Source organism: Aspergillus ibericus (genome assembly GCF_003184845.1).
Source record: "Aspergillus ibericus CBS 121593 unplaced genomic scaffold BO80scaffold_46, whole genome shotgun sequence".
Taxonomy (NCBI): Eukaryota; Fungi; Ascomycota; class Eurotiomycetes; order Eurotiales; family Aspergillaceae; genus Aspergillus; species Aspergillus ibericus.
Window position 1 is genome coordinate 130,434 of NW_020292144.1, and position 25,340 is coordinate 155,773.

The 25,340-nt window shown below is 48.5% G+C and overlaps 11 protein-coding genes across 11 annotated transcripts; 9 read left to right on the top strand and 2 right to left on the bottom strand.

Annotated features, from left to right (window-relative positions):
• Positions 1 to 1,799: 1,799 nt before the first annotated feature.
• On the bottom strand, positions 1,800 to 2,537 carry BO80DRAFT_414941 (uncharacterized protein). The gene is made up of 3 exons (XM_025718121.1): positions 2,416 to 2,537; positions 2,065 to 2,352; positions 1,800 to 2,011 (listed from the first exon to the last, which is right to left on the bottom strand). Exons 1-3 carry the CDS (start codon positions 2,514 to 2,516, stop codon positions 1,915 to 1,917), a joined length of 486 nt encoding a protein of 161 aa, XP_025571650.1. The 5' UTR covers positions 2,517 to 2,537; the 3' UTR covers positions 1,800 to 1,914.
• A 655-nt stretch (positions 2,538 to 3,192) lies between these two features.
• BO80DRAFT_414943 (uncharacterized protein) lies at positions 3,193 to 3,910 on the top strand (the record flags this gene model as incomplete). The annotated part of the gene is made up of 2 exons (XM_025718122.1): positions 3,193 to 3,512; positions 3,566 to 3,910. Exons 1-2 carry the CDS (start codon positions 3,279 to 3,281, stop codon positions 3,908 to 3,910), a joined length of 579 nt encoding a protein of 192 aa, XP_025571651.1. The 5' UTR covers positions 3,193 to 3,278.
• A 2,150-nt stretch (positions 3,911 to 6,060) lies between these two features.
• BO80DRAFT_482379 (uncharacterized protein) lies at positions 6,061 to 8,157 on the top strand (the record flags this gene model as incomplete). Its single annotated transcript, XM_025723403.1, has 6 exons — positions 6,061 to 6,165; positions 6,220 to 6,658; positions 6,714 to 6,892; positions 7,005 to 7,555; positions 7,795 to 7,832; positions 7,896 to 8,157. 6 exons carry the CDS (start codon positions 6,061 to 6,063, stop codon positions 8,054 to 8,056), a joined length of 1,473 nt encoding a protein of 490 aa, XP_025571652.1. The 3' UTR covers positions 8,057 to 8,157.
• A 1,687-nt stretch (positions 8,158 to 9,844) lies between these two features.
• On the top strand, positions 9,845 to 10,900 carry BO80DRAFT_414947 (SDR family NAD(P)-dependent oxidoreductase; the record flags this gene model as incomplete). Its single annotated transcript, XM_025718123.1, has 4 exons — positions 9,845 to 9,942; positions 9,998 to 10,249; positions 10,308 to 10,587; positions 10,641 to 10,900. The coding sequence occupies exons 1-4, from the start codon at positions 9,895 to 9,897 to the stop codon at positions 10,898 to 10,900; spliced, it is 840 nt and encodes a 279-aa protein (XP_025571653.1). The 5' UTR covers positions 9,845 to 9,894.
• Positions 10,901 to 11,409: 509 nt separating this feature from the next.
• On the top strand, positions 11,410 to 11,992 carry BO80DRAFT_437894 (WD40 repeat domain-containing protein; the record flags this gene model as incomplete). Its single annotated transcript, XM_025721017.1, has 4 exons — positions 11,410 to 11,418; positions 11,530 to 11,628; positions 11,685 to 11,826; positions 11,883 to 11,992. The coding sequence occupies 4 exons, from the start codon at positions 11,410 to 11,412 to the stop codon at positions 11,990 to 11,992; spliced, it is 360 nt and encodes a 119-aa protein (XP_025571654.1).
• A 674-nt stretch (positions 11,993 to 12,666) lies between these two features.
• BO80DRAFT_364191 (MFS transporter) lies at positions 12,667 to 14,453 on the top strand (the record flags this gene model as incomplete). The annotated part of the gene is made up of 4 exons (XM_025716140.1): positions 12,667 to 13,354; positions 13,434 to 13,776; positions 13,824 to 14,079; positions 14,124 to 14,453. The coding sequence occupies 4 exons, from the start codon at positions 12,667 to 12,669 to the stop codon at positions 14,451 to 14,453; spliced, it is 1,617 nt and encodes a 538-aa protein (XP_025571655.1).
• An 880-nt stretch (positions 14,454 to 15,333) lies between these two features.
• On the top strand, positions 15,334 to 16,871 carry BO80DRAFT_482381 (S-adenosyl-L-methionine-dependent methyltransferase; the record flags this gene model as incomplete). Its single annotated transcript, XM_025723404.1, has 5 exons — positions 15,334 to 15,357; positions 15,405 to 15,555; positions 15,612 to 15,738; positions 15,796 to 16,648; positions 16,803 to 16,871. 5 exons carry the CDS (start codon positions 15,334 to 15,336, stop codon positions 16,869 to 16,871), a joined length of 1,224 nt encoding a protein of 407 aa, XP_025571656.1.
• A 939-nt stretch (positions 16,872 to 17,810) lies between these two features.
• On the top strand, positions 17,811 to 19,223 carry BO80DRAFT_467904 (S-adenosyl-L-methionine-dependent methyltransferase; the record flags this gene model as incomplete). The annotated part of the gene is made up of 4 exons (XM_025722894.1): positions 17,811 to 18,030; positions 18,074 to 18,215; positions 18,262 to 18,388; positions 18,449 to 19,223. Exons 1-4 carry the CDS (start codon positions 17,872 to 17,874, stop codon positions 19,221 to 19,223), a joined length of 1,203 nt encoding a protein of 400 aa, XP_025571657.1. The 5' UTR covers positions 17,811 to 17,871.
• Positions 19,224 to 19,281: 58 nt separating this feature from the next.
• BO80DRAFT_389959 (MFS transporter) lies at positions 19,282 to 20,904 on the bottom strand (the record flags this gene model as incomplete). The annotated part of the gene is made up of 2 exons (XM_025717134.1): positions 19,282 to 20,584; positions 20,630 to 20,904. 2 exons carry the CDS (start codon positions 20,902 to 20,904, stop codon positions 19,399 to 19,401), a joined length of 1,461 nt encoding a protein of 486 aa, XP_025571658.1. The 3' UTR covers positions 19,282 to 19,398.
• A 910-nt stretch (positions 20,905 to 21,814) lies between these two features.
• BO80DRAFT_496388 (class I SAM-dependent methyltransferase) lies at positions 21,815 to 23,028 on the top strand. Its single transcript, XM_025724022.1, has 4 exons — positions 21,815 to 22,049; positions 22,102 to 22,122; positions 22,174 to 22,320; positions 22,381 to 23,028. The coding sequence occupies exons 1-4, from the start codon at positions 21,882 to 21,884 to the stop codon at positions 22,897 to 22,899; spliced, it is 855 nt and encodes a 284-aa protein (XP_025571659.1). The 5' UTR covers positions 21,815 to 21,881; the 3' UTR covers positions 22,900 to 23,028.
• A 426-nt stretch (positions 23,029 to 23,454) lies between these two features.
• BO80DRAFT_482384 (MFS general substrate transporter) lies at positions 23,455 to 25,061 on the top strand (the record flags this gene model as incomplete). Its single annotated transcript, XM_025723405.1, has 7 exons — positions 23,455 to 23,476; positions 23,529 to 23,722; positions 23,777 to 24,086; positions 24,140 to 24,701; positions 24,757 to 24,761; positions 24,816 to 24,885; positions 24,938 to 25,061. 7 exons carry the CDS (start codon positions 23,455 to 23,457, stop codon positions 25,059 to 25,061), a joined length of 1,287 nt encoding a protein of 428 aa, XP_025571660.1.
• Between the last annotated feature and the right edge of the window lie 279 nt (positions 25,062 to 25,340).

Genomic DNA, 25,340 nt, shown 5'->3' on the forward strand with positions numbered 1-25,340 from the left:
CCCTACTGCAATTAGCGATTCCTCGTATTCAATAGGACGGCTTGAGCGAAGGCGATCTTGCATCCTTTAGCTATATGTCAAACTCTGCCTATTCTGATTCATGGAATGATTGATACCTGTAATGGCGAATGTAAAGAAAAAAGACACCTTAATTGAGAAAGAAATTGGGTGGATAATAGCAGCTTCTAATATTTTTGTAAATTTCATGGAATCCAGATCTCTACCAGCTAGCGACAATAACGGGCAATTGAAGGATAATGGTCGTGGCGAAGAATCCTACACCACTGTCAGATGATAATTTGCCTTTTCTATTACCAGGGCATGTGCATAATCAACAACATGGACGAGCGGAGCACAAGCCTGTTTTCAATTAAGTGCGTCTTTTACGAAATGGTTTACTTATGATTATTAATACATAATTAGACTTGCCCACTGGTGACATGTTATTGAACTAGAAAAGTAACATAGACACCTGCAGTTGTAAGGAAGAACCGTAGCCTATGACTGAGTCTCACCTAGATCGAGCTAAATCCTTAATTTAGGTTTGAAGGATCTGACTCGGTGCTTTCAGAAGACTGATATTGACTGGGTAGTCATTCAAAGGCAGCTTACTATGTGAAAGAGCTTGTCCGTGAAGGCAAGAAGCTTCGGCTTCGCATCTCTATTGACTATCTATATCCTAACAAGCCTACAACTGGGAATGATAAGCGAGAACAAGCATCAATGATCAAGAAAATACTTAGTGTATGAGATACCAACATTGATACTGACAATTTTTCAGAGTAGTCTTCAGTATTATAGAATATATACAGGGCAATATTTTACCCTGATGTACCATGCCATCTTGAATCATGGTATTGCTAGTAGGTTCCTGTCGGCAAGAAGTATTATAGACTACATCTTAGGCAGCTAGTCAGGCTATTGAAGAAAGGGGGTGAAGTATTGAAATTATGAGAAAATATTCGACATATTCGTAAACAGCTGTACTTATAGGAGCAGCGCAGCGGGTCGAATGACAAAAGACCCCTACACATTCAGCAACTGAATCAAATTCACAACCATCTCAGAGCCCATCATCTGTAAAGTTCACCGTGACTAAATACATAATGACCGACTCAACGCGCATGCATATTATCAAGAGTCAGGCTTCCATGGAGTTGGTATTTGAGTGATTCATTTGTTTCATCGGCTGATGAACATGGAGGAGGTAAAATGCTATGAATTTCATGACGTTTGCTGCTCATGCTTCTTCGTGTCGGAGATCAAAATTGGCTGTTCCGTGACTAAAAAACATCGTGAAAATTAGGACATGAAAGTACATAACATCCTCAAACGCCTAAATACTTCCCTCTACATGCTCTAAATTGATTTCCTTGACTTCCGATTTTATTTCTCCAAATGTGTCCTCCCATTCCTGGAGATCATTACTACCTTTTCTATTTGATATCTCTTGTAGAAACTGAAGCTGAACACACAATTTCCATCGAAATAACACTGGGGAGGCGCCTCCGCACACGTCCAAGTTAAAAATCGACATCTTATCTTAGAATTCAAAGTGCATACCCTCGGAATCTGTTGGTCAGAGAATTGACAGCATGTCTGGATATCCTCGCTTTTATGGATGAGTTTGATGTTGTTGGGGTGGCCGGTTCGCTTACCAAATACGTTATGCTTTGTTAGTTGTGGGAAAGGTCGAACCATCCCTTGATATTAGCGGGTGGTGACTTCATTCTAATAATCCCTTGATTTTGATTGGCTGCTTCAGCTACTGTCATAATGATCGCATGAGCCGAACTTTTGGCCTCTGCATGGGTCTTCATTTGTTACAACAAAGATGCATCAATAGCAAAATCGGTGTTTGTCCTTTTTCGGCAAGAACCTTACCTTCCCGTGTTTGTGGTAGCAGTCCTGTCATTATCCCTGCAGCCATCTATCTGTGAAATAACCAGTTACGAACGCAAAAACAGCTTTGTGTAAAATATCAATGATCTGCTCATTCTCCGGCCACGTCCTATAGACAGTTAGCAGTCAAAAAGTAGGAAGTCATAATAATGTTCGACTCACCAAGGAAGCGCGCCAACCCCTGTCCAATTCTCTAAAGTCTGGTCAATCATCAACCGGATAGAAATAAACATGAAGTCGGAAAACGGCCCACGAATGCCGTTCGCGCTCATAAGGGCTCTGATAATCGCAGCAGCAGCTCCCTGGCCGTAGTGCATCGCCATGTTCAGTCCGAAGCGCTCTGAATCAGGTCGAGCCGGGAGCGACAAAAGCCGTTCTAATGTATGGCCCGGGACATATGAAGACGGTCTGCCAGTGAAATATTGCTCGATTTTTTCCCCAACCGTCATGCTGCTGCCTGTGTCAGTCTTTTGCTAGGCTCTCGGATGCGAGGAGCTAGCGAGATGGACTTACGCTGCGACGCCAAGCAGGCCCGCTCCACAACCATAGAGAATGCACCGGCCTAGTGAGAAGGACCTAACTGGCTGTTCTGGGATGGTAGTGCGACGCGACATGTTGTTTGTGAAATTCTCTGCTGAAATCAAGGTTCTGAATTTCCATGATAAGTCCTGGAGCGGCAGCCGAATTACATATAGCGAGCGGTAGGCTACACAGAAAACATGTCGTAGCAGTGACGTATGCAAGTACATCTAGCTAGACCAATACAGATCAGAGCAACACCAAAGTTTATCCTGATTTGGTAGAGGCAATCTGCATAATTTTACTTACTCAACTTTCTCTTTTTATGGTCTCGTTTCTGATGAAAACTCTCGCTATATGTCTTGAAGAAATTCGGGAGCTCCTGGGGATGTCCTCCTATAACATCTTGAAATGCGGTGGTGGAGATATAATTCGTCTTACCCTCACGGACCAGCGAGTAGTACTCTAGGAGATACTGTATCTCCTGAAATCCTGGGTCAGAATTCCAAACTTTCTGCAGATCAAAATACGGAACTCCCCTTTTCTTTAAGGTGTAATAAAACCTCGATCATGATTCGCTCCGGACACGAATTTGCGATATCCTATCTATACGCTAGGTTACATCAAGGTCTTATATTTCTCAACACGCTCTGGCCGCTTAGACCCGCTTTGCCTGTGCCTCATAATGACGTCCTGCTACACCGCGGATAGAATTTAAGAGGCGGGAAAATCATTGACAGTCCTACATTTTGGTATTTCAGGATGACAGGCCGCTATCTCTGGATTCTTACTTGTACTCCTTTGAAGTAATATTTGTTTCGGTACAACAACGGCTTGTATCTCAGTCTCCTATTGCCATGGCATCTCGTATTATTGACGTGATTAAGTCCGACCACCGTGAAATTGAGGACTACTATAATAAGATCCTCAACTCTACTACCGACAAGGAGAAGATCCAATGGCAAAACCAGTTTACCTGGGAACTGGCACGCCACTCGCTCGGCGAGGAGCTGGTTGTGTACCCCCAATTCGAGAAGAAACTTCCTGGTGGCCTTGATATGGCAGACAAGGATCGAAAAGAGCACCAATCAGTGAATCACGCTTTGATCATATCCTCTCGCAACTAGCTAATAATACATTATAGGTCAAGGAACAGCTGAAGAAATTTCAGAACATGAAACCTTCGGACCCTGAGTTCGAGCCTACAGTCAAAGCCCTGATGCAAGATCTATCGGAGCACATTGAGGAAGAGGAGAGCCAGGATCTTCCAAAACTGGAAGACGCCCTGACGACTGAGGAGAGCGAAAAACTGGCCAAGTCCTTCGGTAGGACCAAGATGTTTGTGCCGTCGCGCGCCCACCCTTCTGCTCCTGACAAGCCTCCTTTCGAAACCGCGATTGGACTGATGACTGCCCCGATCGATCATCTGGCTGATCTGTTCCGAAAATGGCCACATACTTCTGGTATGCCGAATCCGTCCACTAAATAAGTTATTTGGTGCACTCCCAGGGTCGGAATCTTAGAATGTCTACCATGGGCTTCTTGTCCGACCGCCACTAGTGTTGGGTTGAGCTGGCAGATTTACGCAGACTGGTGAATTTAGTGGTACTCCGACTATATTTTGTGTGGCTGTGAATGTGTCTCTTTCATCTTAATTAAGGATACATTACCATAACTTGGCGTTGCTGAAGCTGTGGTCGTAGCACCTTGGAGCATCTGCAGGAGCTAGTTATTCTATTGTTATCCAGTTGATGGGGGAGAAATAAGGAAAAGACCCTCCGGAGCAATATCAAGGTTGCCAAAATGCACCCTCGAGTACGCTTGAAAATGCCTAAGAGGTGTTATGATAGCGGTCTTAGTAGCCAAGACGAGGTGACATTTGGAAATAGTCAGCGCTTCGACAAGGAGGCGAGGAGCTGACCCCTGCATGAGCCGATTATTTCGTTATTACACAGGCCGAATATTGATTCATTGGCGGCTTGTAAGCTACATAACCCCCTTTAAACTATAATAAGGCAGTTTAACTCAAGAAGCGGCGCCGTGGTGGGGAGCTGATTTTGCATATTCAGAACCTGATAGCGAGGCGCAGACCTATATGCCGTTCAGCGTTGACCCGACTTTGCTTCAAACACTGGACACCGTAATAGAATGTTTTAGTGGCCCTTTCCAAGTTTTGCTCTCTTCTCAAGGCTCTGGTTACATTAGCTACTTCGGTCTAAGGTATCTGAGAGATGAAGCATACTCTGACGGCTTGACCTAGACACGGTTGCCGAACAAGGTAGAGTCATTAGGCAGGGCGACTTATCAGGATACAAGACCTACCTTCTGCTGCTATCCTATGTTCTGTCTTGCATGGATTATCAGGCACTCTTGCAGTGGGTTCAAGTCAGGTGAGCTATTCGCTGGCCGGGTACACCAGTGTACAAAGGTCATCCGCTACATAGCAGATTTTATCTACGTAGTTCGATGATGAGAAAATGCGTTCTGGATAAAAATATTCAGTCTGCATCTGGCGGCCACCGCAAATTTGCAGGAGCTGCTCAACGAGGTCTAGAATAATATTGGTGAGCTCCACTGATTATGTATCAAATAAACAAGTAATCAACTATAGCAAAGGATTAATTCAATTTTACGTATCTGAAGTAACACGTCTTTTATTATACATAATTCGGAGCATGGTGACCAACTACGTAATCGGCTGTTCTGTCGCCACACTTCGGCCAACTTTATCCCACAGCACCGTATCACAGATTCTGGGAATCAGTGCCAGAAGGTACTTTGAATGTGCCTCGTCAGTTTTGCGCTAGTCCAATCAGGCTCAGCAAACGATCAAGATCGTGAATTATGAGGGATCGATCCCATATATGAGGGGCTTGACCACTTTTCTATCCTGTCCCCTTCTGCCTTTGTCGAGGACTCAGAGCTATTCTAACTATTGCCTGTGGCAGAGAATGATATGCTGTACGGGTCTTATTGAAGCAGGGTATCACAGAGCCTTTCCTGTTATGAAAATCATAGGTCTGTATATTGAATATCGCAATGGACGTGGTAGGAACCCTTGGCGAAAGCCCGTAAACTTGATGGTGTTGAATTTGGGGTATTGTTCATAGACAAGGGAGGCAGGTTGGACGTCAAGGTCAATGATGGGAGAACGGCTTCGCATCGTGCAGCGGCAAAAGCAAATGACAAGGTTATCTCGGAGCTCCTTATGGACCATGTGGAGAAGGCTATATGGAGGATGCAGTCAAATGATGATGTCGGCGAAGAAGGAAGAAAAATCAAATAAAGAAAACTCCCTACTAAATAGAAATAGGGAGAATAAGGGGAAAATCGATAACGAAATAAGATAGGAAAGATTATCTATTTCTCAATTATCGAACAACCTCGAGGACAAGTCTATGAAATGAATCATTACGGTGAAATGGCTTTGCGCTCAAGATTATGTCTTATTCAATATCGTTTTATATGAAGCCACAGTGCATTGTTAGCCCCCCTTTCCAATTTTCGCGGATGACGTCGCGCTAACGGAGTCTGTAACAGGACAAACTGGCACACCTTGAGTTACTAGGCACAAGCCACGACAAGTGTCTCAGTACGCCCGCTGCCCACCTCCATAAAAGCGATCAGAACAATGATACAATGGTCGCCAACCCCGGGGACACTATAGACACCCAGCGCGTTGATGGAGTCCAAAGCGGCATCCAGCCCACCGACCGTGAAAAGCAGAATAGACTTGCTCTTTACGTCTGTAGCATTGATACAATAGCTAGGCTATCTTGAGCTAATGGTTGAAAACAGATACCATATACATCTTGGGCAGAACGGCCCCCGAAGCCGAAAACCGTGGGAAGTAAGAGCTCGTCGGTGCCAGAACCAGTCGGCGGCAATAGAGCAAACGAACCGCCAGCACCGGCAGAAGATCAACAAGCTCGCAGACCATCGACAGACTCCGGGCAGCACGATCATCATATATTGCATTCATCAATGACACTAGACCAGTATTACTGCACGTCCTTAGAGGACACCACAGATCGGGACTTTGATCAGGTCGTCTCACGGTACCTGGAAAATCAAGATGGACCAAATAGTAACGTGGAAAATAGCATGGGCGAGGCCGTCCGAGCTGAACATCCACCAGTACAACCTCAGAACACCGCGGACACGGAGAAAGGAACAAATCAGTTGACCATCCAGATGTTGATGGTCGACCAGCTCTGGCTTTGGATCATCGACGAAAGTAAGATTACCAACGTCACTCATGGGGCTGGGAAGGAGCTAACCCGAATGTATAGAGACCATCATCACAAGTACAACCCGGAGGACAGACACGGATGATCCGGTTCTGCAGAAAATTCTTGAAGGACTTGTCAATCACAGAAGCAAAGGTTGGAGTCGACCAACATCGGTGGACATAATGCTGCGACTGTTGGTTGACACTACTATGGGCTTTCTGTCAGACAAGAAGGCCTCAGTGAGCAGCAGCAAGAGACGTTCGGCTCTGGAAATGTTTCGGGAATAAATCAGGCTTGTGGTATGTTATGCTACCAGGGCTAACGGGACGCGAAATGCTGACTTTATATCAGGCCAGCGGGGAAGCCAGTCTTTTTGAGGAGTTTCAGGGCTTCATCAAAATCGGTCAAAAACCGAACGACATGGCTCAGAAAAACAGCCCGGAGCACAGCCCTCAGGAGAGAGGCACTCAGACGAAGAGCCCACAGATGGAGAACCCCTACTATGACATCAAGCGAGAGATCGATCTATTGCGGAAGATTAAAGACATTCTCGATGAGCTACACATTTTGAAAAGCTTGGTCGATGATCAAGAAGCCGTCTTTCTACAAGCATTCCCGGCGGAGCGTCCAGACCCTTGGACCGAGCTCTATGCATATTCTCAGGTTGCAGACCTAAAACGGGAGCTCCAGGAGATGACTAGGGAAGCTAAAGAAGTGCAAGAGGCAATTTATACTCTCCTAGACTTGAAGCAGAAACAGGCAAATATCTCGGAAGCCAAGGCTATGGCCGAGCAAACGAGAGAGGCAGGAATGCAGACACAGCATTCCGCAAGGCAGAATGACACTATCATGGTCTTTACTGTCGTGACTATTATCTTCGTGGGCCCCTCCCGGTTTCACTGGTATAAGAGAACAAGCTAACAGAATGAGACAGACGCCGATGTCATTTCTAACGAGTCTGTTCGCATTGAACGTGACCGACTTTCCTCACGATTCAGGGGCAGTCGTTGACAGAGGGACGTGGATATTTCCAATTATTTGTATGATGAAACATTGCTTCAGGCCTCCCAAATGGCTGTCAAAGATTGCGCTAACAATGCATAGTCGGAGTCTCGTTAGCTGTGTCGGCAATTTTCATTAGCTTTGCATTCAACGCAAGCTGGCTGCTGGAGCTTGTTGGTAAGCGGGATCGTCTCAATGAGAGCGTCCCCAATACTTCAGCTGCTGCTCAAACTTCATCAGCCGCATCCCCCACGCCATCATCGGCAACTCTTAGCCCTCATTCAACCGATTCAAACGGTCCGAAAGAGAATATGTCGGATGGTAACGGAGTGCATCCAGGGATAATGTGGCGATACCGAAACATTCGCTCTGCACATGGCCCAGATATTGAACAGCAGTAATGGCAAACGGATTCAAGCAAATGTCGTCATCAGCGGGTACATCGCTGCCGGGGTGGAATTATCCGAAAGCTCGAGTGCTCATTTTATGGGCTGAGTTATTTCATATGTAGTAGCTGTTGATCAATAACCTTTGACTCTCGACGGTGATACAAGCATTTTATGAGGTGTAGAAGAACACGAAAAGGCGAGATAGACCTGAGGGGTCATTCTCGAGGTGACGTTGTAAGCCGACACATCAAGCCACACAACTAGCTAAAGGACATACAACCCAGTTGAATAGGAAAAAATCATTCAAAAAATCTAGCAATCCTAGCACTGCCAGATACCCAAGCAGATCAATGATTTGCTCACTTGCAACGCCACGGCTGAGTTAGTCGTGCATGTGGTATGCTAAAGAAATTACCTTCAGTCAAGACATTACACGCCAGTAGAGGACCCAATCTTCATCCCAAATCCCCTTCTCCAATCCCGCTGACGTAATAGACACTATCTCCGCCCCAAAATGATCTATCATCCGAAGAACAGCATTGTCGAAGTCATAGGAATTCTCGTACGACTTGTGTGAATACTACCAAAGTCATTACATCAGCCAATTCAACACTCCAATTTGACACTATATTCTACCACAGAATCATGATCAACCCGAAGAAAGAACCAATCCGTTTCATCGTTTCGATTCTATGCACACTACGATTTGAATGACCTGCGCGCTTCCTGGTTGAATGAATCATGTATATAGCCCTTAGCTGAACCATCAACGAACGAGAAGTAGAAGGCTCAGCTATGTACACAAGCGTCTCCGACGATATCGCCTAGTCATTCATCAGTAAAATATCTTTCTCATCGAGTAGTAGTGTTGATCTCTATGAGTGCACGAGCCCAAGAATATATGCGAAGGGTAAATCCAGCGAGACATGGATCATCTCCTCCTTTATTCGGAACATGATTTTTCGTAGATAGTTTTACCATAATGATTATGTTGATGCTCGTTGTAAATCCAACTGGGGTCTGAAATTCAAGAGGATCTAGCTTCTAGGAAGTTGGTGACCTTTTTGGTGTTCACATTCAGGCGGTACTGTGAGAGGGGTAAGTTTAGTGACGACTTGGTTTAGCTTGAAGGGACAGGCCCAGCCAGATGATTTTCGACTGATATCATCTGACGGGACGCCTAAGCTGCGGAGTTATGTATAAGGTTTGGTATGTATCGCCTGGGATATAAATGTTCCATGCTTGTGTCGGAAATGATATAATTGACTTGTGATTTATTTACCTGGATGCTGTAGCGATAGTGTATAGCATGACACAGAATTCATTAAATTTTTTGTACTTATGTCGGATCTATAATGTTATATCATATCTACTCACCTATGTAGATTATATATCCACCGCCAAAATAGACAGAACTGCGAATGTCCTATTAGATTCCACCCCCAACCAAACGAATCTGGGTAGTTCTGACAGATTTATATCTATTGAGGTAATAGACAACCGGTCTGAATCTGATTTGCTTGAGCACGACTCAGAGCCTCTCTGATATCTGTGGTGGGCCTGATCTTCGCGGATTTGATTGGTCCGTGCCCAGCTGACCTCGTAAAAAATAAGCTTTTAACCTTAAAATAAGTGGATTTCCGCTTTGGGTGAAGCCGCAAGAGTGGGGTCCTATGACTGTGCTAAGCCCTTTCCGGCGGAGACACTGGTATATCTCTGGGCGTACGTAACTTCCGATATATAATCCAACCTCTCTGGAGCTTCCTCAAACTATCCTCTCATTGATTGTCACTCTTTCTCGTCCAATTTGGCCGGTTCCTTACGCTCAACTCTCCCTTCTTGCAGTCGCTATGGTCCTATCGGGCACTCAGCTCGACGGCGTTGCCCTTGTTGTCGGTGTGAGCATTGGATGCCCCCTCCCGTCAGCAGAGTTAATATTCCAACACCGTCCAGTCCGGCCGCGGCATTGGTCAACAGACCGCCTTTACGCTCGCTGAAGCAGGCGCGCGCGTTGTCGTTTTCGCTGACAAGGACATCGACCCTGCGAAAGAGTCCGCCGAGGAAAGTAAACTCTACGCTACTCACCCTGAGTACCAGGCAACTCACTTCACGGTCAACGTAATCGACGAGCAGGGTGTACAGGAAATGGTGGATTTCGTAGTCAACAAGTTCGGTCGAATCGACTACGCAGTCAATGGAGCAGGGGTGGGTCAACATCCATCTGTACTTTCCTTACACCCAACCAACCAAACAACACAAACAGATCGACAGCGGCATCCACAAACCCATGGCCGACACAGACATCGAAAGCTACGACCGTATCCAGCAGATCAACTCCCGGGGCATGATGCTCTGCTGTCGTGCCGAGGCAGCCGCCATGCGCAAGCAATCCTCCCGGTCATTCACCACCCGCATTGGCACTAGGGATATTGGTCGCGGTGCGATTGTTAACATTGCCTCAGCGAATTCCTTTGTCGGACTTCTGGGAAAGGCATCGTATACTATTTCCAAGCATGCTTGTTTGGCGATTACTAAGATGACCGGTACGTTGTGAGTCGGGCTTCGCTCAAATGCTGTGGTATTGATGCTGTCTCAGGGCTTGATCATTCTCCTGAAGGCATTCGGTGTAATGCGGTGTGTCCTGCTTGGGTGCGCACCCCCATGTTGGATGCTGAGTTCGCGAAGAATCCTGAAGTGCGCGCGCAGATTGAGGCTATGTCGCCTCTTAAGAGGCCGGCGGAGTGTGATGAGGTGGCGGATACGGTTGTGTATTTGCTCAGTCCTTCGGCTAGTTTTATTAATGCTTCGCATGTGGTTATTGATGCTGCGTTGACTGCGACTGTGCGAATGCATTAGGGCCCTGGAGTTGAAATATTCACTTGGTGTTAGGTGATGTTTGAAATACTTCATTACCAGCTGAGAAATGGCTTGTAGATGTTCTTGGTGGCATACCTAGACCTCAGGAATTCGATCTATACTACAGTAATAGCTATTATACTCCGCGACCGCATGAGATGGGGAGTAGAGTGGGATAATTTCCACATATGAAAGTGTGGGCTTTTCTCTTTCAAGTCCTTTGTTAAATCCCGGAATACGCAGACTACCTCTGATACCTAGGCTTCTGACACTGTTCTCTGATTTTCCGAACAGAAGAAGTCTGGAGGAATTTTACCAGGAGATTCTGGGCGGGGGCACACCAAAACATACCATTCCGGCTGCTGAATAGCCTTGTCCGTACATCAGATTCGAGACTCATACGCTTATATCCACCACGATTATGTAGCCGAAAAGCATGTCTTTTTCCGTGTTTATTTCTGTACTAAGAATGTATAATGGCAAAGAAGCGGAGACGAAAATAACCAAAAATGGGAGTCGTGCGTGTTAGAGAAACACTCCTACGCACCAGAGCACCATAAAGCGAATAATGGACAGTATTCTAAGCACTGAGTATGACTCAATGATCGGACTTCGCCATTTTCATCAAGGAAGCTCTACCTCAGCTCATCACTTTGAGCTTTGATAAGACCATCGAGCTACGGGGATTTTACACCGGTCGACACATGAGAACATTTACAAGTCATCATGTAAGTCCGACCAACCCTGTTACTTCCGCCCATCTCTTCTAAGTTGGTTTTAATAGGGTTCTGTCTTGAGTGCTGCCATCACACCAGATTTCACGTGGCTTATCAGTGGCGATAAAAATGACGATATCTGTTTTTGGGACCCCAGTACTGGGATCCGACACTTGGTAATTGATTGTCTGGGGGTTCCTGAAGGCTCAGGTATGAAAATCACTACTTCTTTTTCAGACTGCATGGTTACTTAAATCTTTGAGTAGTCACGGTAATTCGTGCGTGTCGGCCGAACATTTTTGCTACAGTGGCAATTGATAACAGTGTGAGAATCTGGCAGTATGTTTCTACTATACTTATCCGTGGGATTGTTTAAATGCGTCTTGTTGCATATTAGTTCCTGACGGATTTCTCAGATACTTTACTGTCCATTGGTAGTATACTTCATGTGCCAGAAAAAACTCAATTCCATGGGCTATATGTGGTCCCAGATGGGAGATAGTTACTCACCAATATGCTACTTGATTTTCAATTCATCATTCGGTTCAACGGAATGCATGGCCCGAGACATTTCATTAGATGGCGGAATTTCTTAAGAATCAATACACAATAGCTTCGAGACCTACCACGCAAACTGGAATCTCATGATGTTCAACACCTACTACAGGGACTGCACGTATGATTTCGTGCAGCATCCAGCAGCCTGCCCTTCTCCGAGTAATCCATTATAAGAACTTGTCCTGGTTTCGCTCGTTTAATATGATTAGCATTAAAAGCCGCTACGATTGGCCAATGGCCTGACCTCGGACCAATCTGCTCCATCAGGAGGAGAGGCGGAGTAAATTACCACGAACCGACTCAGGGTCCAGGCGGGTGGATCCGCGCCCGGACCAGCCGCTTTCGGCCGGAATGTCCCGTGACCAGCCGATGACGATAAATTGCCATCGAGACCCTCATTTCGTCCCAAGCTTCTCGTGTCAACGTCAACTGCATCTTCCCGTGTCATCGCGGCATACTCCGTACAGCAATCACCTTACCACGACTCCCATCATGGCGTTCATCTACCAATATCGGGGCTTGCGGCGCTATGTAAACGAGCTGGTCGATGACGCGAGTCGCGTCCCGCGCGAAACATGCGCCACCGAACCCTCATCGGGGCAGCCCCATCAAACTTCCCCGAGTAAGATCACAGATCCCTCTCAGATCCCTGGCATTTCTTTGAAATCGGATTGTAACGGTGAAAAGTACTATGAGGTGTCCTGGGCCACGCCACACGATCCCTTCAACCCCCAACAATGGTCGACGGGCCGCCGAGTGTTCGCCACCATGTGCGTGTGCCTGATCGGTCTAGTTACCACCATGGCATCAGCCATCGATGCCGCCGTGCTCTCTGAAGCGTCCCGACACTTTGGGGTGGCACAGGTGGCCGAGTCACTGGCAACTGATCTTTACTTGATTGGCTTTGGTGTTGGTGCGCTTATCGCTAGCCCGATGTCTGAAATCGTAGGGCGGTTTCCGGTCTATATCGGCGCTCTGGTGATTTTCGGAGCTTGGATTCTGGGAGCGGCATTGGCTCCGAATTTCGGGGCGCAGCTGGCATTTCGATTCCTGGCTGGACTCTGTGGTTCGGCTCCGTTGACCGTGGCGGGTGGCTCCATCTCGGATATCTGGAATACTCTAGAGAAAACGTTCGGGTTTCCGATTTTTGCCATTCCGGGATTCGGAGGTCCTATTCTTGGTATGTTTGATCTGGAGTAACAGCTCTCGTCTATTGCTAGTCAGATGTAACATGCAAGACTGACATATCGGACCGTCAGGTCCCGTTGTGGGAGCATACATCGGATACAGTCGTCACATCAGCTGGAGATGGGCGGAATGGACTATGCTCATTCTCGATGGCTTAGTGATTGTCGTTATCTTTCTGTTCAAGCGTGAGACATTCGCCCCACAGCTTCTTTACTACAAGGCTAGATTCTTCCGCGAAGCGACCGGTGATGCGCGATTCAAAACGGCGCTGGGGGCCTCTGGAACGGGCAGTCTTTTGCCCGTGTTGGCGAGAAATTTCACTCGGCCTTGGCAGTTGCTAATGGAGCCAATTGTGATATTCTTCACCTTCTATCTGTCGATAGTCTACATTGTCCTCTTCACGTTCCTAGACGGGTAGGATCAGTCCCATGGTTCCCTGGACAGCCCACTAACTGAGCCAGATATGTTTATATATTCTCCGAGGTATATGGCATCAACGAAGGGTTGGCCAACATTTGCTTTGTTGGGCTTTTCATCGGCATTATCACGACCATGGTTCTCGTACCCATCCTCTATCGCAGAACAGCCAAGCAGTTACGGGAATCAGGCGACGATGGATCCGGTCGCATGCTAGACCGGGAATCACGACTGTTTTTCGCTCAAGTCGGAGCCCCTGCAATTCCCATTGGTCTTTTCTGGATGGGATGGACTGACTATGTACGTCTCCGGCTCCGTAAAGATATATCCACTAACCACTGCAGCCTTCCATCTCAATCTGGTCTCCCTTGGCCGCCTCGGTCGCCGTCGGCTTTGGAGTCATCTGCATTTTCCTCTCCGCATATATGTATATCATCGACTCATACCAGCAATATGCAGCGTCTGCGCTTACATTTGTCGCGCTGGTACGATACTTGGCTGCGGGTGGAATGACCGTTGTCGGAGTCCCGATGTATCAAAACCTTGGTACTCATTGGACCCTTACTGTGCTGGGGATCATCAGCGCTGTGGCGGCGCCCATTCCGTACGTGCTTACCTTTTGGGGGCCGTCTCTACGCAAGAGGAGCAAGTGGGCGACAGCAATGTCTTCGTGAGATTCACAGATGCACGAGGTAAATAGCCCCTTGGTCTATTCACAGTTATTGTCAGATATGGCATTGTATTTGGCCTGGTTTTCAATTACATACATACATGATACGAGGTGGGCCGTATTAGTGTTGAAAGGAAATCAGTGCGAAAGAGTTTCGAGTCTCTTATTTGGTACTTAGAGAGTGCTCATATAGGGTTGGAGTTCAACATATACAAATAGATTATTCTAGACGACACTATCAGGGTACAGCATCAGTTAACCTTATCCATTCAATTATTCCTGACCGTCACGAGACAGGTTAATTGATGTGATGGGATACCTCTCCCTTCCGCACTTATGTATTTGGTAATAGCGTTTGTATCAGCCTGCATGACCCATTCAGGTGGCCTTCGGTAAAATCCGATAGAAATGGAGGAAGCTACTAAAGGTACTCGGAGCCTTCACGGACACGCGGTGCCTACCACGTAAATTTCCTAAAAAGGAAACAAAAACTGTGGTTGTAGCCTAGCACGTGTAAATGTAGCGCCTTCCGTTTGAGAGACGCCGATATCTCATAGGATCCTGCATTTGATACATAACAGCCACCCACGATTGTCAAGTTAACTAGGATAGGTCCTCGAAAATATAAAGGTAGCCAAGTCTGACGGATGCTACTCATTTATTTACACTGGTATTCAATACGTCATCCGGAGCATCCGGCAACCGTGCAACATTAATTATCAAGTCTGCACGACAGTAAAACCATCGTTATGAGGATTGACAAACTTATCAAATCCATCAATTCTGTCACTGGAGATGAACTGAACAAAGTGGACTCGAAGCAACGGGAAGAGTTGTATAAAGCATGCAGTAAACTGCAGCGGATGTGTGAATCACCATCCGAAATGATATTCAAAATCTTGTTTACTGTATGTTTCTCCCTACAGATCCTGCGATGATACTAACAGTAGGACAGAGCTACCAAGCCATAGTTATGCGCTTGGCTATTGACCTCAATCTTTTCGATGTAGTATTACAGCGGACGGATGCGGATGCAACCAACGCCACAGACCGAGTCACTGTGAATCAGGTAGCCTGCGATACAAAGGCAGAAAATGCCTTTGTTGGTATGATCTCCATCCGTTCTAGTACATGCATATATCAACCATACTAACCTATACAGCCCGAATCATGCGTTTCCTATCTTCCATGGGAATGCTCAAGCAGCTCAGCAGAGATACCTTTACGAGAACTTCCTTGACAGAATCCTTCTGTTCCAACACATTTCTATCCCAAGCCATTATCCACTAGTACACCACCCCGCCCTATACCTCCAAACCACCAGCCACCAGCTAACATGCTACTAGCACCCACCTCCAAACCTTCATAACCGCCCTTCCAGAATACTTCAAGGCGACCGACTACAAAAACCCAAGTTACGAAAGCAGCGCGCCTTTCCAATTTGTCCTCAACCCCACGTTCAGCCACTACTCTCTATACCTCGCCAACAATCCCTACTACCAAAACGCTACCTCCACGGCCTTGACTCCATTCTGGAGCCTCTTCAACACCCCATGGTTTGAGATCTACCCTATTGACCGAATCCGCAATTCCCCCCCCTCCCCATTCAACAGAACCCTCTGGCCGGCCCTCATCTCCCACCCCAGCAAAAAACCCATGCCTCCTCCCCTTCCTCGCTCGAAAATCCTCCTCGTCGATATCGGCGGCGATGGCCAAACCCTTCAAGCACTACACGCCCGATACCCGCACCTCCCGGGCCCTCTCGTTCTTCAACACCCGCCGAACACCCTCGTTCCATCGCTCCAAGGCATCAGAACATATACATATAATTACTTCGCCCCGCAGCCCATCAAAGGGGCGAGGGTGTACGTGTTAAACAACATATTGCACGAATGGGCCGATGATCGGATATTCGGGATCTTAGAACAGGTGAAGAACGCCATGCGGAATGAGTCTGTGTTGTTGGTCGTGGAGAAGGTGATCCCGGACAAGGACGTGGGATTGATGGATCTGGTACAGGATTGGAGTGAGATGGTCTGTTATGCGAGACGGGAGAGAACGGAGGGGGAGTTTCGGGAGATTTTACGACGGGTGGGCTTTCGGGTGGGGGTTGCTTGGAAGGGGGATGCGGGGGTGGATGCGCGGTTGGGGATTTCGACTGGGATGAGGATGATGGTTTTGGAGGCGAAGTTGGCGGGGGTGGGTTTTCGGTAGAGTGTTTGGGTACTTTTGCGGACAGAGTTTTTCTCTTGTGATCATGGAGTTTTGTCTGGTTGGTTTGAGTGAATTATGTCTTAATCGATGCTGGGCTGTGTTATTTATATGCCGAGGATCAACTATGCTTCCATTGTAGGCAGGGAAGTTTCGCTGGGAATTAGACTCTGTCGCGTTTGTGGGTGATCTCATCTATAGTATCCCCTGAATTACATAACTGACTTGATGACCCTTCTGAATCTTCATAGGGGCACCAATATGAAGCATGCCGTCTCCTATATAGTTGTATCTTTTAACTCATTATCTCCATCCAATACCAACACAACATCACTCGTTGCATTATTTCTACCTTGAAAATGACCTGTTTTGAAAACAATACGTACGCTATGGCCTCGGTTAGCAAACCATCTCGAGAATCTACTTCTTTTCTATGCTACCGATGATGTTTATTTAGATCTTACTATTCACTACGTTAGAATGTATCAACCATTCTTCTGCCATTTCTCAAAATGCTATATTTTGACGCGAACTTTCTGGAAGAGCGTCTTGTATGCCTACCAAACAGTGCGCGTGTGCTTGCGGACTTGGCCTTAGGCAGCAGTGCTTTGTAAACCCCACAGAATGTAATTAACTAATTTGCAGCAGCTTCCTGAGTGAAATAAACTGCAACGCAATCAATTTGGGCTACTATGAGTTATTAAAAGTGTTTCCATATACGCATCCGCGTAATAAAACAGTATATGTTATTTCCTTGACTGCCCAACAGGTCGCAAAGCTGTCCCGTGACTGATATCGAGCACTAGCTCACGTGATAGACTCATATGCCTCAGGCACCACAGGCCGAGGTTGCCATCTGTTCACCATGTCCGATGGCTACAATATATGCTACTAGGTAATTATTCCATGGATTAGTGGACTGGTCTTTTTTCAAAAGGCTCAGCGATGTATTTGCTATTGAGAATATCCTACAGGCTACATCTGGAAGTTCGCGTGTTCTTGAAAAAACCGAACTCCCGGAGATAAAGTTCGGGGCGGGATCGGGGTCGGTGCGGGGAATCCAGCGGGATCGGTCTTCGGTCTACCGACCTTCTACTATAAAGCTGCCATGGGTTGCTCGTCATCGCTTTGACATCAATCTGACATCAAGCATCTCTACTCTTACAGTTGACCTTATATCACTTCGTTCAGCAGCAGTAACAGCTGTCAAAATGAGCGTCGCAGAACTTATCCACTCCATCAACTCGGTCACCACCAGCGGTGCACTGGAGATGGACGAACAGCAACGCGCCGAGCTAGCCAAGGCATGCAACAAGCTGCAAGAAATCTGTGAATCCCCACAGGAGAAAACATTCAAGCTTCTGCTTTCTGTATGTCCCCCTACCAAGCCTATCATGATACTAACGACAACAGGGCCACCAAAGCATAGTCCTTCGCCTGGCCATCGACCTCAAGCTCTTCGATGCGATCATGCATCGCTCCTCCGAGGATGAAACAGGCAAAGTCAACGTGAACCAGCTAGCCACCGATACCACTGCCGACCCAGCCCTAATTGGTACGCACCACCCTCCTACCACCATATCCCACCCTAACCCCAGCAGCCCGCATCATGCGTTTCCTCTCCGCCATGGACATCCTCACCCAACATACCAGCGACACATTCACCCCGACCCCATCAGCAGCAGCCTACGTCTCCACCTCGCATCTAGCCGCAGCTATCATCCATTTGTATGCCCCCTCCCCCTCCTCCCCCCCTTCTTCCTCTAAACAACCAACTAACCCCCCCAGCACCCACTTCCACACCATCCTCACGCACCTCCCCACCTACTTCACCCAAACCAACTACACCAACCCCACCTCCCCCACCAATACCCCCTTCCAATCCGCCCTCAGCACCACATCAAACTACTTCGAATACCTCGCCACAAAACCCTACTACCAATCCGCATTCAACACCGTCATGGCCTCGCCCTTCCGCCGCTCCAGTGCCCCGTGGTTCACTCTCCTCCCCTCAACCCATGATCTTTTTAACCCCACCTCCGCCTCCCCAAACGAAGTCCGACTAGTTGATATAGGCGGCTCGCATGGCTCGGATCTGCATACCTTTCAGCAAGCTTACCCGTCCCTTGCTGGTCGTCTTATCCTGCAGGATTTACCGCATGTTATTTCAGCTGGTATTATTCCGAATGGTATAGAACCCCAGGGATATGATTTCTTCACTGAGCAGCCGGTGAAAGGGGCGAGGTGTTATATGCTCCGGACAGTGTTGCATGATTGGCCGGATGTGCAGGCGGAGGTTATTCTGCAGAGGGTGAAAGATGCGATGACTACGGATTCAACCTTGTTGGTCGTGGAGAAAGTCCTACCTGAGACGGACGTCGGACTGTTAGCTGCGGTGGGGGATTGGAGTATGATGGTGAGTTTTGCGGGACGGGAGAGGACGGAGGTCGAGTGGAGAGGGTTGCTTGGTAAGGTGGGGTTGGGGGTGGTGGGGATTTACATGGGGAGTACTAGTGGCGGGGAGGGGATGGATTTGGCGGTTTTGGAGGCGAGGGTTTTGTAAAGGGGTTCTTGTTTGTGTGGATTGCTTTTGCTTTTTGAATTTATGTATTTTTCTGGTTGGATTACGGAGTAGTAATTGTGTGGAAATCTATCTACACTCTCTAGGCTGTCTTATATACTCGTACTAAAGTTGACACTTTTCTCTCCCCGCACCTCCACCCTACAGCTACAGGGTGTTAATTCTCCACCATCCGCGACATCCGCCTCAACGCCGGCCCATACCTCATGAACAAAAACGGCACGGGCACCAACACCGCCGCCACAGCGCCCACGATCGATACCGCGGGACCGATTCCCAACGCCTTGACCATCGGTTTCGCAGCCAAGGGCAACCCCGCTGCCATCAAACTTCTCAGAAACGTGACCGCGGCGGTCGCACTCGCGGCATAGATGCGATACACGTCGATTAGGAAATTCAAGCATTGTTGAAAGATACAATTAAATCCGACCCCGATGCAGAATGCTGCGAGCACGGGGAGAATCCAGTGGTAGGGTGGACTGGCGGTCCATGCGAACCAGAAGAGGCCTAGGACCAGGATGATCGAGCCGAATGCGATCGGGGGGAGACGGGCTTCTGGGACGGGGGCGCCGTTGGCGGCGGCGGAGATGCGGTTGTAGCGGAGTTGGTTGTAGATGTTTAGGCCGACGGAGGAGATGACGCCGACGAGGAGGGCGAGGAAAGGGAGGGAGGCTGGGACGGGGGACCAGTGACGGAGGGAGGCGAAGGCGATGGGGAAGAGTTCGAGGGTGAGATACATGACGGCGTAGACGAAGGCAGCGTAGAAGGCGATGGCGGTGACGATGGGTTCGGTGGTGAGCATGCGGAGGGGTCGGGCGAGTTGTTTGGTGAGGATGGAGTGGATGGAGAGGTGGAGGTGTTCGTGGGGATGCCAGTAGGAGGGGTTTTGGGTTTTGCGGAGGTGTTGGGCTTTGCGGGAGAGGAGGACGAGGGGGTAGAGTTCGGGGAGAAAGAAGTAGGCCATCAGGAAGGTGACGAACACCCAGATGGCGTGGATGTATTCGGTCCAGCGCCAGTTGAGGTGTGGGTTGGCCATGATGGCGGCGCTGATGAGGGGGCCGAGATCGGGCCCGCCGTTGACGGCAATGGCGTAGAGGCTGATGGCCGTGCCGCGGGTTTCTTTGCTCCACATGTCGCCGAGGGCGGCGGTTACGTTGCTGATGGGTGCGGAGCCGAAGAAGCCGGCGAAGAAGCGCGTGAGGAAGACGGAGGGGGCATTATGGCTGTTGGCGGTGCCGATGGCGAAGAGGGCTAGGCAGAATACTGCGGGGAGGATGCTGATGCGCCGACCCCAGACTTCGGAGATGGGGGCCCAGATGATCGGGCCGAGGACGAAGCCCACGCTGGGAGGGTTAGCTGCAGACTAGTGGGAGGAGAAGGGAACGGACATGTAGAGGGAGACATCGAGAACGGCGACTTCGCTGCTGACGCCAATATACTTGGCGATGGTGTCATCGGCGGAGGTGGTGATACTGGACCCTAAGCTGCCAGCCAGGGCGAGCATGCCTAGCTGGAAGGTGACCCACCATTTATACGCGACAGACCAATTTTGCGGATTCAAGGGATCGTCAACATCCCATTGGACTTGGTACTCGGGGTCGCGAGCGGGGGGTGGTTTTTCCAGATCCCCGGAGGTGTTGTTTTTGGGCCATATGCGGAGCATGGTGCGTGCTGCAGAAAAGAAAATTTGGGGTGGGGGTGAAGGGTTTATATGCAGATCGATTAGCATCCCCGAGGAGGTCGGGGCTGGCTCGGAGATGGTGTGCAGATCAATCAGTAGCCCCGAAGTCCGCACCTCTCGGCAGACTCCGGTGGGTGCGAATTGGTCGCATTGAAGCTGTACAGTGATAAGATTTGCAATGTGCAGCTGGGAGTGGTGGTGCAATCCGGAGTTTCAGTCTTGGCTCCAAGAATGGCCATTTTTCCCCTCGAGGATGGTGAAGCTGCGTTGACGTTTATTTTGTGGTGTGCGGAAATCTCCGCCGCTGCGCCGATAGCGGGGGTTCCCGGGTGGTAAGGCACATAGCCGACAGGGACTCGATAGCGACCATCCCTTGCGTCTTGGCATCGACCAGGGTCATAACAGTATGCCAAGTTAGTCCATATTCTCTGTATTCCCTCATGGATGTCTCAATTTATGTCGAACCTTGTATTATTCCCGTTTAAAATTGAACACCAGCGGGCTCACGTTGTTCCGTTCTGGAGGATAGCGAAAACGCTGTCCGACCTCGGACCAAATATGGCTAGCTCGTTTCGACTGAAAGGGTTTGATCTTAGCCTTTGCAGCATCGCAGTCGGCCACGTGTGCCTGGAATATTCTGGATGAATTCAGCGCGGGTGGGACCATCTTGGATGCCAAGGGTGGGCAAAAGCTTGTTTCCATCCCAGTTCTGCTCACGTGTTCCTGCAGCTTGTCGATTCGTTTTCAATGCAACACAATGCGTGCTTAGATACAATACAGGGGTACATATCATGTGACATATATGTGTCTCGCTATACCTCCGTCATCGCATTCGAATCAAAATGGTCGATCCGGTTGCCCCGCACTAAGACGGGTCCACACAACTGATCTTTTATCTTTTATCTCCTCCCCAAGACCGACCGAGACTCGACTTCATCCGACCGAGCCGGAGAACCACCATGACTGAATCAAGCACACACGCTGAAAATTCCTCCCAGGATGGTCTCAACCGCCAGTATAGCTGGTATGAGCCCGACTTGGCGCAGATCAAAGAGCCAGCGCGCACTATACTAGTCGAGTACAGCAAGATTCCAGAAGAGAAGATCATCGATCATGTCAAACAGGTGGTAAGTTGGCCTCTTCTGCTTTATTTCTGTGCTAAGTATCCATTTTGAATAGAGGGATCGCGCATTCGCGGTGGTACGTATACATAGTCCTGCCACGATTATCAACCCGTTTCTTACCAAACAGTTCCCATACCCCTGCATCGGCTCATTCCGGTTCCTCGACATAACCATCTCGAACTCCCCCGCATACCCCGAGATCATGTCCCGGTTGAAAGCCACCGACACCTACCTAGACTTAGGATGTGCCATGGGCCAAGATATCCGATACCTCGTACATCTTTCCTCCCCCCATCTCCTCCCCAGCCATCAAAATATTCTGATTCAGATGCAGATCTCCCAAGGCGCCCCCCAATCCCAAATCTACGGCTCGGACCTCCATCCCGAATTCATCTCCCTGGGATACGACCTCTTCGCCGACCGGACCATCCTCCACTGTCCATTCATCCCCAGCGACATTTTCGACGACAACAGCGAGCTCTTCCACCGGCTGGGCGGTAAAGTAGACATTATCAACGCAGCCTCCTTCTTCCATCTCTTCGATTGGGATGGGCAGGTCGCTACTGCTAAGCAGATCGTCAAGTTACTGAAGCCGAAGCCTGGGTCGATCGTGGTGGGTCGGCATGTGGGTGATTTCACGGCTGGGGAACGCGCAAAGGGGGATTCGGAGTTGAAAATGACCATGTATCGGCATGATTTGGAGTCGTGGAGGCGGATGTGGCAGCAGGTGGAGAGGGAGACGGGGACGCGGTGGGAGGTGGAGGTTACGGCGGAGGAATGGAAGGATGTGAGGAAGATTGCGCATAATGGGGATACGGCGTTTAAGATGCAGTTTGTTGTGAGGAGGGTGTAGTGATTCCGTGTGCAAGAAGGAGGATGGATGTTTATTTTGGGTGAGAAAGGAAGTCGTTGCAGCTAAGTGGGATAATTAAACAAGAAGTCAGGAAGAAGATGGAAAATAAAATAAAATAAAGAAATCGAGAAACAAAAAGAAAAAGAAGAGAGCAAAAATTAAAAAAAGAGGACCGGGTTATAGTAGAAAATATATTTCAAGTGTCTGAGAGACATAGTTGTGGTCACTTTTTAGATCTGTCTAGTCCTAGTTATACCTTTTCATCCGCTTCTTGTAAAGATCTGCAACAAAGGGTGCTTACCTGCAAGCTGCGACCACTCAAACAAAGTACCCCACATTAATTCCAATCCATTTAAACTCAATTCGAGATATACAACCTCCCACAGGGTCCTTATCTTATCGCCCCAAAGGTTAGTCCACAAGGTCCTTGATAAAGACAACAAAAGACAATTCTTCCTGCAGGATGTGTTCATCAACAGAATTTTTAAAATTTGGAAGCAGCTCCGAAAGTAATGTCGGTATCCAGCTTCCATGACAGTGAAAATGCGCACAAAGATGTCTTTCCAGTGCGGCGAATGTAAGTCTACCGGCAATCGACACGGAGCTTCGCTAACCCAACCACAGTGGAGATTTCCGAGTCCTTCCCCTCCTTGTCCTCGGCTTCGCTACCTATCAAATAGATCGTACCAATATCTCGAGCGCATTGACCGGGGGCTTCGCATCTGCCATTGGGGTAAACCAGAACACAATCAACCTGGGAAATCAGCTCATGTTTTTGGGGGTCATCGTTTTGGAAATTCCCTCGAATATGGTTCTTCAGCGGGTATGACCCCAATCTGCCCCGAAAGTATCCTAAAAATACTGATTATTCGCACAGGTCGGCCCCCGCCGCTGGATCAGCGCTCAAGTCTGCATCTTCGGCATCATCGCCGCCCTACAGATCTTCATTCGCAACCGGACTGGATTCCTCGTCACGCGATCCATCCTTGGTCTAGCAGAAGCGGGGTATATCCCTGCGGCCATGTACACGTTATCAACATGGTATACGAAAGAGGAATTGACGAAACGCATCGCGATATTCTTCTTTGGCATGTTCGGAGGATCTGCAGTTGCTCCGCTGATTGGGGCGGGACTGTTAAAGTTGGATGGAAAGGGAGGATTGCCGGGGTGGAAGTGGATATTCTTATGTGGGTTGAGCACATCTCCCAGGAAATGGTTTGATTGTACTGATAATATGCAGTGGAAGGATGCTGGGCCGTCCTCGTATCGATCCTCTTATTCGCCCTGCTTCCAGAGCACAAACAGCCCCCTCCCTCCGACGAAGAAGCGTCCAAATCTCACAAATGGAACGAATCCTCCAACTCCCGTATCCCCCTCTCAACCGTCTACAAAACCATAACCAATTACACCAAATACCCCCATTGGATCTCCACGGCCTGCGTCTTCTCCACCTGGAGTCCCCTCACAACTTACACCCCCAGCATAATCATGTCGCTGGGTTTCTCTCGCATTAACGCCAATGCCCTCACCGCAATCGGAAACCTGCTCACTCTTCCCGTGATATTCTTCTTTGCTTGGGTGAGCGATCGGACTCGTCAACGCGGTCTGACGGTTATGTGTGCGATAGGTTGCTATCTTATCGCGCTTATCCTCTTGAGATGTCTTGAATCGAAGGTAGGAAAATGGGGCCGCTTTGGTCTTTGGACGACGGTCAATGGGCTCGCCGTGGGATATCATCCGATTCAGAATGCTTGGATTCAAGTGAATTGTGGGAGTGCGGGGGAGAGGAGTGTTAGCGTTGCGTGAGTTTAATTCCTTTTCCTTTCTGAAGGAAGAGTCAAGGCTAATGGTGTTTAGGATGTGTATGTCGTGTTGCTTTATTCTTGGGGGGTTTATTGAATGCTAATGGCTGGTAGTTGTCATGTCTGCGACGGCGGGGCTTATGGCGGGCACGCAGATCTTTCGACATGATGATTCTGAGGATGGGTACGTCGTCTATACGAATTTGGAGTAAAGAACATACTGACTGGTGATTTAGGTATCCGCGGGGATTGCTGATCATGATTATCTTGGTGCTGGCGGGATTGGTCTTCGCGGGTGTGCAAAGTATGGTTTATCGTATTTTGAATCGCTCAAAGGGCGGTCAGGCTCAGGAGGCTTGAATCGAGGCTTTGAAATGTTCTTCGCCTAGCATGACGACTGATGACCGGGGTAGTGGTGCCTCAGGTGTTTATGTCTGGCGGGGGGAAGCTGTGCTACATTGTGCCAGGCAGCCATAATTCCAAGGAAATGAAAGGATAAATCCTGACTTAACCCTTCCCGTCATGTAATTATCTTGCTTCTGAGCGATCACTTCCTATCTCCTTTACCATGCTTTCATCGCATATCAGTGTGGATTGTTTTAAGGCGCTGAGAGCAATTCCATGATCTACTGCTATAGC

Excerpts from the sequence above, each read along its gene's own strand:
- BO80DRAFT_414941 (XM_025718121.1), bottom strand. The coding sequence starts at position 2,516 with ATGTCGCGTCGCACTACCATCCCAGAACAGCCAGTTAGGTCCTTCTCA. Across the intron at positions 2,353-2,415 it reads GGCCTGCTTGGCGTCGCAGC|CATGACGGTTGGGGAAAAAA; the intron begins GTAAGTCCATCT and ends CACAGGCAGCAG. Across the intron at positions 2,012-2,064 it reads GGGGTTGGCGCGCTTCCTTG|GACGTGGCCGGAGAATGAGC; the intron begins GTGAGTCGAACA and ends AACTGTCTATAG.
- BO80DRAFT_496388 (XM_025724022.1), top strand. The coding sequence starts at position 21,882 with ATGACTGAATCAAGCACACACGCTGAAAATTCCTCCCAGGATGGTCTC. Across the intron at positions 22,050-22,101 it reads TCGATCATGTCAAACAGGTG|AGGGATCGCGCATTCGCGGT; the intron begins GTAAGTTGGCCT and ends CATTTTGAATAG. Across the intron at positions 22,321-22,380 it reads GCCAAGATATCCGATACCTC|ATCTCCCAAGGCGCCCCCCA; the intron begins GTACATCTTTCC and ends ATTCAGATGCAG.